Here is a 14214-nt window from a genome sequence, read left to right as displayed (position 1 = left end):
AAAGACCCCATACTTTTTCTTGAAGCTGCTGCTAAACATTTATCCTTAATAACATTCAGAGTAAATTGTCATGATTTCTTTTGTTCTAGGAAATATTTGAGAAATTCAATAAGAGATTCAGTTTAACATGATGATTTCAAATATAGGTTAATCAGCCATTTGGAAGTTTTTTTTTTGTTTTTTTTTAAATCTTTAAAATCTTCATTGTGACCAAGGATTTAGAGTTAATGGCCTATTGGCCTAATGTACTTTCCCAACTCTATGATTCTATGACAAGTAGAGCTATATAATCTACTGGTTTCTTCATAGAAACTGACTAATCCAGAAGATGTTGCAATTATATGAAATGAAACAATTACTCATTTATTAATAAGATTGAGTTTTTATTGTATATATTTTCTTTTGTTGCAATAGTTGAGGGGGTTTTTTTGTTTGCAAATTTACATTTACAATAAAGATTGACTTATCAATTGATTAAAAGTAATTTTGCTTTGGTCTTTCAGTATCTATACATGAAAATGTGTTTTACACATACACATATGGACCGAAAAGTATAAAAATACAATAATATAGAAACTTTATTAATCAAGTAGATGAATGTTTTGTCTATATCAAATAATCCAGTCAGGCTTCAAATAAATTCTCATAGCCAATTTATTTACAAATATAAACTGTGATTCAGAAAGTATATAAGTGAGCTTTGATTTATCTGTTTTATCTTATATTTTAATGTCTCAAGTGGACTTCATGGATTTTCCCAGCAATAAAAATTAAAGCATATTTTAAAAACTGAAATTATTTATGATAGGAATAATGGATGGAACAAATTAAAGATACAGTTGGTAATAATAAATCACCTAGGAATGTTTTGATGGTTTGTTTTTAAACTGGATGGATGGTTGGCTTAATGTAAGATGCCAGATATACTCAACTGCTACTCAATCTGACGAGGTAAAAATTCTTCTACAATGAACTAGCCTCCAAAATGAGTGAAAGGAGGAAGACATTGCTTTCAAATCTTTCCAGAATTCATAGAATCATAGAATTGGAAGGGGACATTTTGGGCATTAGGTCCAATCCTATTCTCAATATAGGAATCAGTTGTCAGAAATATACACATTTTTTGCACAAAAGCTGAGCAAGAAGTGCATGCCCTTGGTCACCTTTGACTCTGGTTTCCAAGAAGCTTAACTTAAAATGGGGCCTGGTTTATATATGCAGAAGGCTGTTGAGATAGAAGAGTCTGTAACATTTCAAGTGGAAAAGGGTAACCTTGGTGACTATAAAACTTGAGCAAGAAGAAGATGCTAAGCATCCCTTTTCTGTGAAATGCTTATACTCCATTTTCAGGGAATTTAAGACAGGAACATTAAAAATGTGAAATTTATGGCAGTCTGAAGAAGGATCATCTGAACACTCTTTCTCATTTAGAAGTTTGTCAGAGCCAGAACTTTAATGTAAGGTAGCATAACAAATCCCTTTCATTCTTATGGCTTTATGGACAGAAGCGTTTGAGATGTATTAGCAGAATGATGCAATCCTAATATTTTATCTATGAATAGTTTCCATACAATATTTATTTTATTATATATCTAGTGTAGAAAATAAAAAAAGAAAAAAATATTTTTCAGTAAATTCTGAGATATTTATGGGGAGTCTATAAAAACAGGTGATACAAATATGGAGAAAGAGATATCTGAAATCTTCATTCTATAACTATTCAGCCCAACCCAGTCCAAATCTTATCTTAATTTTCTACTTGGATGATATCAACAATCTAATTTCTATTAGACCACATTTATACAATACAAATGTAATATTCTTGGCTTTCACCAAGAATTCTGAAATTATAATTTGCTTGAGTACATCAAAAATTCCTTTCTAAAGCTCCTAAGGCCTGCACACAGAAAACTATAGGTCTCAGAATTCTGGAATTTGTAGATACAATTTCAAAGGCACTGGGTTGGAGAAAAGCAGAATGTGGAAGAAATAAACCTTCAGCCTCTGTAACACATAATCTATAGCTTAATGATATCTTTTGTTTAATATTCATTTTAACAGTTATCTTTTCTGCATGATTCTGACTCTAATCTCATAGAAAATTCCACTAGTATGAATACCTTTACAATCATCATGTATGTGTGTGTGTGTGTGTGTGTGTGTGTGTGTGTGTGTGTATATATATATGTTTTCTCAGGTTTTCGTGGGTGTTTGTATATAGGTCTTTGGTTATTCGGGTCTTCTCCCACGTAAAATTGGAAGTGTCTTGGCGACGTTTCGACGAAGTCTCATTCGTCATCTTCAGGCTGGTGTTCTCGGCTTCGTCCTTCCAGGAGCAATGTGAGATCGCAGCTGTCTCTTCCTTTTAACTGCTAGTGGGGGTGTGAGCTGATTGGGTGGGAACTTGGCTGTGTTCTGATTGGGTGGAGGTGTGTTCTGATTGGTTAGGGGCTTGGCTGTGCTCTGATTGGCTGGGGGTGTTTTCTGTTTGGGTGGGGGCTTGGTTGTGCTCAGCTTAGTCTGAGTTGCAGGGGGATTTGAGCTGGTGAGCTGCGTTGTTGTAATAATAATAATTATTATTGTAATAACAATAATCAGAGAAGCCATCGAGATAGAAAAACGCCCACACAGCATGAACAAACGAGACGATACCTCCCGCCTACCAGCCATTTGGAAACCTGCCCTCATTGACAAACGAGTCCCTAACACGACAAATGACACCAGACCCACACTCACGAGTGCCACACCTGATGTCACCACCACACATCCACGCAGAAAGCAGACTCAAACCCACACTGATAATGAGCCACGACCAAGGACCAGAAGCCAGACCGCAGCTGCATCATTAGCCACTTTAAACCCCTCCAATCCATACATGAAGCAGACTGACACCCACCATGAAGAGCTCGCACGGCCACAAACACGAAGCCAAACAACAACAACGCAGCTCACCAGCTCAAATCCCCCTGCAACTCAGACTAAGCTGAGCACAACCAAGCCCCCACCCAAACAGAAAACACCCCCAGCCAATCAGAGCACAGCCAAGCCCCTAACCAATCAGAACACACCTCCACCCAATCAGAACACAGCCAAGTTCCCACCCAATCAGCTCACACCCCCACTAGCAGTTAAAAGGAAGAGACAGCTGCGATCTCACATTGCTCCTGGAAGCACGAAGCCGAGAACACCAGCCTGAAGATGACGAATGAGACTTCGTCGAAACGTCGCCAAGACACTTCCAATTTTACGTGGGAGAAGACCCGAATAACCAAAGACCTATATATATATATATATATATATATATATATATATATATATATATATATATATATATATATATATATATGTACACACACACACACACACACCGCATGGAACCTGAAATCAACTGAATTAGATTTTAAATAAAGCATTAAAACCTGAGGATGAAAACTTCACTAAAAATAGCAGAGAACTTTATTTGACATGTTTAACTCAGTTAAGGGATAATATATTCCACCTGGTTTTAAGCACTTCTACTTGTAAATCTATTTTTGTTTTAAAGAGCCAAAATCCCTTTAAAATTTGATTAATATTGTGTACTTGTGTTAATTTGTACAATATGACAAGTAAAAAAAAATGAAATTATTTCTGGGGCATGATGTTTTAAAAATAACATTTTTATATAATTGAAGGGAAAACATGACATCCACAATCAAAATTATAATAAATGCTAAATAAATTAATAATTAGTATAATAAGTGATAAGGCACAAATTAATGTCCATATTATTTAACATAAGTGCAAATATCCAATCTTTTATATTTCATGAGATTGAAACAGAAAAATACTTGTAAACATACAGGACATACCTGACTTAAATTCTTATACGGATTGATACATACACAACAGACAAACAGAATATCAGGGAAATCCAAATTTATAACACCAGTGCAGGAATTCTGAAAATTCAACCTATTTTTCTTATTTCCTTTTCATAGTTAAGACATTTTCTAAAAGTAGATTTTGTTTCTATGTTTGATGCTTTATAAACCCTAGCGGTACTATATCTTCATTGTTAAAATTGACTACTGTTATTAGACATATAGTCAGAACTGGATCTGACATTATCCAATAAAATAGACTCTAGAAACAAATGGAAAATATTGAGAAAGCTGACGCAGGTTCAGGGAAGATGAAGTATTCAAGCACAGCCAGGGAGCTATGACACATTCATCATATTCCACAGTTTAAAATATAAGCAGGGAGATGTTTTGTGTCCTAATTTTCATTCTGCTGCTGAGAAGAAGTCCTCTGATGTTAAATCAAACAAATAAATAAATAAAGCAAACCATATACTTTTAACTGAACAGCAGATTGTTGAAGATCTCCCGTAGAGCCAGGATTAATTTGCATCCTTGAGCAGTAAGAAGAGAGAATGTTGTGCTTAAAAGGGTTGTGTGTGCAGACCAACAATACAATACAAATCATTTTTTTTTAAAAAAAGCAACCTAACATAGATGACATTGACAAGCAATTTTTTTTTAGTTTGGAAGCCAGAGAAGCCAGAGGAAATGAAGGCATTTGTTAAATTTCATTATGATTTTAGGGAGGTGGGGGAAAGGAACACTTTCACAATTTATTTTTTGTAAAAACAAACAAAGAAACCAACAAACCAACCAACAGTGAGTTCCTTTTCCCACACCTCACTGTCATTTTGGCAAAGTTGCCTTTAAGAGAAAGGATTCCATATCTTGCTATGCATCAGTCAAAACCTCTGACCTTCCTGCATTTTAATCAAGGTTTTGTCAGTTTGAAGCAGGGCAAAAATGTGATCCTCCTGCTACTGTCACTCTCAAATGAAAGCCAGGAATGTTCTTCTGGTTTTGAACTCTTCTCTCAGCGATGTTCACTGCACAGGTTTTCCTATTGGACCCTTTTCTGATTTCATAGAGAGGAAACGAGGCTTTACTTTTGGAATGTGTCAAGTCTCTGAGTTAAGTAGAGATAAGTGAAAGCTTCTTCACTTGCAGAGGCCTACCTATATTTCTATGTCCTTGTAAAGGAGAAATATATCCCCCCTTAACATAAGCTTGCCTCATATCACTGCACAACGACAGAGGAAATATTCATTCTGCTCACATTTTAATCTGAATTTATGTAGTCTGAATTTCCTAAATCAAGACATAGACTGAAACTTATATATGCTGAAATTTCTCAGTTATAATGTAGGTTAAAAATATACAAAAATGTGTATGTTACAAAAATGCAATAAATTTGAAAAATATCTTTGAATATAAATATATATGTACAGACACACATACATACATATACAATTTTTCAAAATGTTAAAAGAAAAATCACTCGGAAAAAAATTAAGATTGGAAAATATGATAACGTGAGCGAAAGAGTCACAATAACTCTACTGAGCAGGTAGCAAACCTAGAGAAAATAATAGTGATTAGATCTTCTCCAGAATTATTACATTTTCTGCACAGGAACCTGTTGCCATATCCTGGATAACAGTGAAGTGGGATTATTCCTCTGCAATTTTTTCTGAGATGTTTGCAGTCAAGACTTTTTTTCCTTGAAAATCTTTACACAATGTACAGTTAGGATGAAAGTACCTTTATTATATGAAAAGCAGGACACACCTTATGCCAAAATTGGCATGCTGTTGAAATGATCAAAGTCACATGATCAATTATTAGTGCAAAGTTGCTAATGATATCTTTTCGACAATTGTGATACCTACAAATCAATGTTATCTCTAATATGCTATCATTTATATAGAATATAAATGAGTTTTCCCTCATTGCCAAATTGCAATATAAAAAAAAATCTTAAATGCTTCCAGTTGTTTTCTACCTTTACTGTTAACTGACTTCCAACCCAAAGTGCTCTCCCTTATATCAGTGGAAATGATCAGGAATTCTACTCACTCCAGTGTCACCTGAGCCACAGCATCCATGGAACTGTATCCATTTTCCATGAAAATCTCTGTGTACCGTCCCATTTTGATGGCTTCCAGCCATTCACCTACAGATCTGTAGACACCATTTCCAAGTGGGCTGTGTTCCCCTAATAAATTTGAAATTCTAAAAGAGAAACCAAGGTATACATTAACATAATCTTTAAAAAAAAGTTGGATGTAAGATTATTGTACATGGAGGAAGACCAGCAAAAAGGGTTGTCTAGTAGTGCCCAATATTAGTTTTTGTTCCTAATTATATCAATTAGGAATTATATCAATTATATTACTTTATAGACAGCTAAATAAATATTCTACAGGTCGATTTTAAGAGGCATCATTTCCTTCTGCCCGATTTTTAAACTCACATTTTAAAAATCTAATTTATTTATTATTTAAATTTATTGACTGCTTTTAAAAAAAGCCTAGAGCATAAAAATAGCAAGAAATATTAAGTCAACAGGAAGCCCAGAGTAAAATACTCTGCTACAAAAACCCACAAAACAAGAAAAGGTCTCTTTAAATAATGACAAACATCAACTCCAGGCTTAGAACATTTTTATGATTTCATACCTTTGATTTATTTTGGGGAGGGGGTTGGGATGGTATTCTTTTTCAAAAGAATTAACCCATTAAAATTATAATATGGTGATAGTGTAATATTAGCAGCTGATTTTCATAACTGGCTAATATATAGGCAACATGAAGAGTGAGTGATGTGATTTACTCACAATTTAGCCTATCAAAAACTTTGCAAAGGGACAGTGAGGATTTATGAAACAGGCAGAGAGCTAGATCGGTCTTACATACATAATTTATATAAGGAGCTTTCTGGGTTTTATATTTTGTGTGTTTCTTTTCAAAGCTGCAGAAACAGATGCTATTACATTGAGTCTACTGCCATCAATCCTATAATCTTCTAGAATTCTTAAAATTCAGAAAGCTTATGAATGTAATAAAATAATTAATCAACCATCAAAATAAATGTAGCACATCTTCATTATACAGTGTGTTCTATTTGATGGATACAGGTGATGTAGATACTGACATAAATTATTATGAATTTCTAATCTCATTTATTTAAATAATATCATCACTGGATTTGTGGCCAGAGTTGTCAATTTTCTGAAGAACTTATACCAAATGGCAAAATTCAGGTGATAAAATTTATTGAAGAACAATGATTAGCTGATACAGCGAGAGTGCCATCTTGGAATGTTTTGAGTAGGAAAATATAGAAAAGGAAGAGTGGCAGAAAGAAAGAAAGGAAATAACATAGAGATCATATTATAGAGAATAATTAAAAATATTTGGTCTTTATTATTTTTTTTACAAAGCTTAAAAACAGGTGTGGCAGATTTTCCCGCATTATTTTCGCAATTATTGTCAAAATATATTACAATAAATGTTTTTTTCTGAAATAAATCATAGGGATTTTCAATAACTCCTTAAAATTGGCCGGTTTTGTATATATGCCACATGCAAAAGCAAAAACAATAGATTCTTTTGTCCCAAAAGTGCTTTTCCAAGAGGCAACTGGACTTTCTGGTTTTTCTTTGAAACAAGAAAAGAAAAACCAGAAAGTCCAGTTGCCTCTTGGAAAAGCACCTTTGGGACAACCATGATCTGGATGACTGAGAATCACCATAGACAATGGATTCTTTTAAATAAATTTGTTTTCAAAAAGCAAAATACACATATTAAAAGTAGTGAAATATTTATTCATTTAGTTTAACTTTCATTTCATTTTCAAGACAGAAAAAATGCTGTTGAAATTTGCCTTAAGGTTCTGGGAGCCTACACTAGTTCATGTTTTCTAAATTCTCCATTTCTGTTTCAGAACAACAAAATATGAAACAACGGATGGTAGCTACTTGTGTACCACCTTTTTCCAAATTAGAAAAATAGTTTGTATTTTGACAATAATAAAAAACGGAGAGACTTAGCATTAATGATAGAAAGAGAACATGGCATAAATTTGATTTTATACCTGCTTGATGTGTTCACCAATGTTTTCAGGCTACTAGGATTCCGAATGAGCTTTTCCAGTATGCAAACTATTTCATCAAATTTGGGCCTGCTATTTCGGTCCTTCTGCCAGCAATCTAACATTAACTGATAGAGAGCAGCTGGGCAGTCCATGGGACTTGGCAAACGATAACCTTCTTCAACAGCCTTAATCACCTAAGGAAAAATCAATCAAATTCCTTAATGTTTTTCTTTAATAAAAATTATTGTAATCAAAATTCCCCTGAAAATGCAACACAGGGATTTCTATTGTTAAAACATTCAGACCATGTTTCTGCTAATAACATTAAATGATGGTATGAAAGCTATATATTTGGAAAACTCTATCCATATTATTTACAATTTCATGCAAGAAAGATAGAATATGTTTTTTTTTATTATATTCTTGACTCCCTGATCATGTAATAGGGCTATTAGAATCCAGCAAAATAGGAAAAAGTTGACATAGCCAGCACTGGCATTGGTCATATCAAGAACTACAAAATCTCTAGCCCAGTTTCAGATAAATAAGATTTCCCAAACCCTTGAGTTTTTGTAAATAAATTTATGGAATTGAAATGGTCAAAATATACATGACACTAAAAGAGTAGTGGCCATATCTTCAGTTGTTTTTTTTTTAAACTGTGAGGGAATGTAATTTGAATCGCATAATGACAGAGAACTTTTCTATGAGAAGGAAAAATTGATCACAAACATTACCATGTAACAGTGCATGCACAGCTAGTACTTAAGACCTTGATGATAAATCGATAGAATGTTGGCAGTGGCTGTGGAGACATACTGAAGGGTGATTGGAAGCATTTGAAAAGAAGATACTGGAGGATCTACAGATAAACTCTTTTACTGTATAATTGGCTATTGAGATTATCTGAATTCATAAAAATTTTACTTGGAATTAAATGATGAAAGAAAAGCATTTCTTGCCCTGCACCTCTTTGAAGACAAAAGAAATGAGGAAATTCCAAGTTATATTTCTTCCCTGCATAGTGTTGAATTCATGTAGAAAATGTTCTGCTGCAATTTGAATGTAAAACTTTCAAAATTGTTTAAAAAGTAAACACTTATCAATGCCTGAAAGTCTACTACCCTCATACTGCTAGGTTTTTGTTTTTTAGGCTATCAAGCTTCTTGACATAGGTCATTGGTTGGTCTCTTCTGGGAATAGTATGGAAGGATGTTAATGCAGGTCTTTGTGTGATAGAACTTGCAAGTTTTTCAAAACTAATATATTCATGATTCAGATTCTTTGCTGAGTTCCTTTTCCTTTTTTATTGCTTAATTCTTTGTCCTTCTTAAAAGATTTTCTAACTTCACTTGTTAATTTCTTGCTAAAGAGAATAGAGTTAAAGAATTAAATATTTTTTTCTCATCAAAGAAAAACATATGAACAAACAAAAAGCCACAATTTCTGCAATACCTTAAAACTGTTCTTTCAGAACTCAGTTAGAAACAGTCAACACTCCCCTGCTTGCCTCAGCTTATATCTGACTCCAGCCTATCAGGTTGCTAACTTTTTCAAGACCACAGCCAACTCCTAGAATTTTTTATTATTGCAGCCAAATATTCCTAACTATTTTTCACAGAAACAATAACATTTACTGACCTACTACTAATGTCTATATCACAGAGTATATCACACTATTCATTACCCTTCAGGTTTGTTTATACAGTATAGGAAAAGAAAATTGCAACAATATTGGAAGACTCAGCCAAATTAGAAAACAATCCATTATCCCAAAACAGTTCTAAAGTAGTAAATTCAATTTAGTTTCCCAAACTGCCTCACAAATTCAATTCAAAGATATAGTTTAAGTCAAATTTCCTTTGACTCATTCCTTCAAAGTTATACAACCCTAATCTACATGATTTTCTTCTTGACACCTTATAATTCAAGAAGGATAATATGGAACATGGAACAGAATAGCAGAATATAAACCATGTCATATTGCAATTCAATATAATACAAACACAAGCAATAGAATATAATCCAAACAGTGTCTTAAACTTTAAAAGAGCTGATTTTAACAAACTCAGAGAGACCCTAAGAAAAATTCCATGGATAAAAAACTTTTTTTTAAAAAAAAAATTAAAAACAAACTTTATTAAACATATAAAAGCAAAATACTACACCCTGTATACACAAAACACATATATATCAATATAAACAACACTACATAAAAAGAAAAGGTAACTTTTCTTAATGGGAAAACAACTCAAGAAATGTGGGAAACACTGAAAAATATGATCATAACAATACCACTGAAAAAAAAAAAAAAGAAATCCAAGAAGAAACCAGTATGGTTGAACAAAGATCTGATAAACTGAAACAAACAAACAAACAAAAAGGACTAATACAAAAAATGGAAAGAGGGCCACATAACTAAGGCAGAATATCAGCAGATAACCCGAATCTGCAATGAGTCAGCAATGTATGGCAGCAACCAAAAAAGCTAATACAATCCTTGGTTGTATAAACAGAGGCATAGAATCAAAATTACATGAACTATTAGTACCGTTTTTATAAATCCTTAGTAAGATTACACCTGGAATATACTGCATCCAGTTGTGGTCACCATATTACAAAAAAAAATGTTGAGACTTTGGAAAAAATGCAAAGAAGAGCAACTAAGATGATTAAAAGATAAGCTTGAAGACCAAGCATTGAAACATGGCCAGTCTAGAGAAAAGAAGGGCTAGGGGTTACAAGATAGCAGTATTCCAGTATTTGAGGGGCTGCCAAAAAAAAAAGAAGGGGTCAACTTATTTTCAAAGCACCAGAAGGCAAGGCAAGACAAGAAACAATGGATGGAAATTATTCAAGGAGAGAAGCAACTTGGAATTAAGAAGAAATTTCCTAACAGTAAGGACAATTAACCAATGGAACAGCTTACCTTCAAAAGTTGTAGGTGATTCATCACTGGAGCTTTTTTAAAAAAAGACTGGACAACCACCTATCTGAAATGATACGATGATGAACCTAGGGTATGCGTGCCACAGTGGCACGTAGCATCCGCTCTGTGGGCATGCAAGCCGTCACCCCAGATCAGCTCCGCTGTGCATGCACATGCACCTCCCACCAGCCAGCTGGTCGTCAGGTCTTTGTCTTGCATGCGTGGGGTGCATGCATGGGGTGCATGCACACATATGTGGGAGGGATGCGTGCAGGGGTGCATGTGCATGCACGGGGGCAGGGCATATGCAGGGGGCTGCAGGTGCATACGGAGGGCATGTACGGGAGCATGGTGCATGCATGGGGCTGTGCATACATGCGCGGGGGCTGTGTGCACATTGTATTTTGGGGGTTTGAGCACATGCACTTTGGACACTCAGTCCGGAAAAGGTTAGCCATCACTGGTATACTGTCTCCTGCTTGAGCAGGGGTTGGATTAGAAGACCTTCAAGATCCCTTTGAGCTCTATTCTGATTGATTAAATTGAAATAAGTGTAATTATAGGATGAGATGTATTTATTTAGAGAAAGGAAAAGGAAAATAAAGTGCTAGAATATGGAAAAACAAAGTGCTAGAATATGGAAAAATATTCTGAAAGCTTATACATACATGGAAACATCTTTGTACATTTTTATAACATTTTAAACATTTTTATAAATGATTTAGAGAAAGATTATAAAGAAGGTACGCTTATCAAATTTTCAGATGACATAAAATTGGGAGGATTGTTAATACCCTAGAAGACACTCTCGGGTTTCAATGGATCTTGGTAGAGATATTGGGCCATATAAGATTCCACATATGTAAAAGGAATAAGATGGACAAGTACAAGAAAGATGGCATCTTGTTTAGTTGTAGTTCATGTGAGAAAGATTTGGATGTCCTGGTGAGTTACAGATCAAGTATGAGTCAGCAGCATGTTGTGGCTGCCAAAAGAACTAGATCAGTTGATGGCTAACCTTTTCCAGACTGAGTGCCCAAAACGTGCATGTGCGCAAAAACCTCCAAAATACAATGTGTGCGCGGCCCCTGTACATGCATCCCACCACATGCATGCGTGTGCAGTCCCTGGCATGTGCCCTGTCCCCTGTGCATGCATGGCCCCCACATGCACCCACCTCCCACACATACACGCACAGCCCCCCATGCTTCCTGCCCCCCACGCATGCGCAGCAGATACCAAACAACCAGCTGGCTGGTGGGAGGCAGCTGCGCCTGCATGGCAGAGCTGAACTGGGGTGACGGCTTGCGTGCCAATAGAGAGGGCTGCATGCCACTTGTGGCATGTGTGCCATAGGTTCGCCATCATGCAACTAGATCCTGTTGATTGTTCTGATCTATGCTGCACGTATTTGATCGCACTGCAATTGGAATACTTTGTCCAATTTTGGTTAGCACAATATGAAAAGGATGCTGAGGAACTGGAAAGAGTGCAGAGATAAATGAATGATTTAGCTTGAAGCTAAACGTTATGAAGAATAGGTAAGAGACTGACATTTTTACCTCAAAGAAGAAAAAGTTAAGGGGAAATATAATACCAGGCTTCCAATTCCTATAGGGCTGTCACAGGGTGCTGATTTAAAAGTGAGTAATAAAAAAGTATTCATTCCACGGCAGTCCTTCATCCCTAAAAATAATACTGGTGGACCCTGTATTAAGAATTATTCATGGGATAACAGTATCTCTTCCAAGGGAATTTTTCTTGGCCTTATTGTTTTACTTTATTGCAAATTATGTTTGTGCTACTGAAATGGAAGGCTTGGCAACAAAAAAAGATTAAAATGATAAAGTGGGAGTGTTTTCTATTAAAAAAAAACCCCACAGCTGTTGCTTTGCTGGGCTAGCTCAGATGTGTGAAATCTTTATAAATATTTGCAACTTCCTGCATATTGATTTCCTATGTAGTCAACCTGGTGATTTTCTAAAATATATATTCAAATAATATGCTATCACTGTATGCATACTATTTCCAATCTGGTTAGTTAAAAAGTAAATCCCTATAGAGATATAGATGAGTAAACATCTCCCCATGGTTCATTTCTACGGACATCAAGACATTGCATCTGAAGTAAATGCCCTGTCAAAGACCAACCAGACAAAGACAGTCAGGGTCTGATGACTCCTCAATTCTAAATACAAAGGATTGAGACTTGAAACTAAAGTAAACAAACAAACATTCTGTTTCAACAGTTATTATTCCCAGGAAAAATAAAATGTTGTATAAATAAAAACTTCTCAAAAACATTATACACTCCATGTCAGATTTGATAAGTATCTGAATGAAATGGTCTCTGGATGACCCCTTATCCAGCAGCAAGATTTTGAAGTTGTCTGGCAATAACAACAATAGCGGCAAGACTACAAGAACTTTTCCAATTTCAATATCACAATTATTCCCAAAAGAGCACAATTCCAGGAAAGTATTAGAAATATCAAATAGCAGAATCAGCTATCCATGCTTGCTCAGAGTATCAGGAACAGATCTTTGTTTTTCTACAGGGAGATACCAGCAGTGCATCACAGGCAGTTGCATGTGGATTCAAGTAGTGATGCCAGCCCAGATTTGGATTGGGAGCTGTTCCATGTTCTGTATTTCTAAGGCTGTCTACTTGCATTATGATATGATTCTGATAAACTGATGCTCCAAGTCAGTTTTGGTCAAATTTTGTTTGATAGCCTAGGGGCTCATAGTAGGTTAATCTCATGTTCATCACTCAGAATTTCAAATTGAAACAAAGCACAAGATGAGCTGCTGTGCCTGATACAAGAACCTTATCTTTTTATCCATTAATCTTACTTCTCTTCTCCATTTCACTCATTTGAACATTCCATACTATTTTCAGAATGAACTCTTTAGACATTACTTGTAACTGTACATTTAGCCTTTAAAATTAAAAAAAAAATTAATATATGTGACATCCTGATTTGATGACTAACATGTTTTCACATAGAGAAGAAAAAGGAAATATTTACATCTTGATTGGTCATCTCCCAGTAGGGTCTCTCTCCATAGGACACTACTTCCCACATCACAATCCCATAGCTCCAGACATCACTGGCAGAGGTAAATTTGCGGAAGGCTATAGCTTCAGGAGCTGTCCATCGGATTGGGATTTTCCCTCCCTAGAAATAATATATATATATATATATTATCTCAATTAAGTTTTCTTGATGTGTCAAGGATTTTCTAGAGAAAATAAGTAGACAAGCTTTTTCTAATGTTTGGAACATCTTCTTCTACATTATTACATCCTTTCCATACCTTCAGATATATTAATTGGTGGTA

The 14214-nt window shown here is 35.1% G+C and overlaps 1 protein-coding gene across 7 annotated transcripts in view; it reads right to left on the bottom strand.

Moving 5' to 3' along the window:
• The window catches only part of EPHA5 (EPH receptor A5), a 193613-nt gene that overhangs the window by 4610 nt on the left and 174789 nt on the right, over nt 1-14214 (bottom strand). For 4 of the 7 annotated variants that reach the window (XM_034416302.2, XM_034416305.2, XM_034416306.2 and 1 more), the window contains 4 exons: nt 13902-14051; nt 7941-8134; nt 5922-6077; nt 4618-4920 (listed from right to left, as the gene is read on the bottom strand). In XM_034416302.2, coding sequence (XP_034272193.1) covers nt 4788-4920; nt 5922-6077; nt 7941-8134; nt 13902-14051 — 633 coding nt within the window. In that variant the 3' untranslated portion in view covers nt 4618-4787. Of the gene's footprint in view, nt 1-4199; nt 4397-4617; nt 4921-5921; nt 6078-7940; nt 8135-13901; nt 14052-14214 lie in introns of those variants that run through there. The other 3 variants (XM_034416303.2, XM_087892329.1, XM_034416304.2) reach the window with 2 other exon arrangements.

Source organism: Pantherophis guttatus, chromosome 4 (genome assembly GCF_059756535.1).
Source record: "Pantherophis guttatus breed Tessera chromosome 4, ASM5975653v1, whole genome shotgun sequence".
NCBI classification, from domain to species: Eukaryota; Metazoa; Chordata; class Lepidosauria; order Squamata; family Colubridae; genus Pantherophis; species Pantherophis guttatus.
The sequence above is the reverse complement of the archived record's forward strand: the minus strand, read 5'-3'. Positions and strand labels throughout refer to the sequence as shown.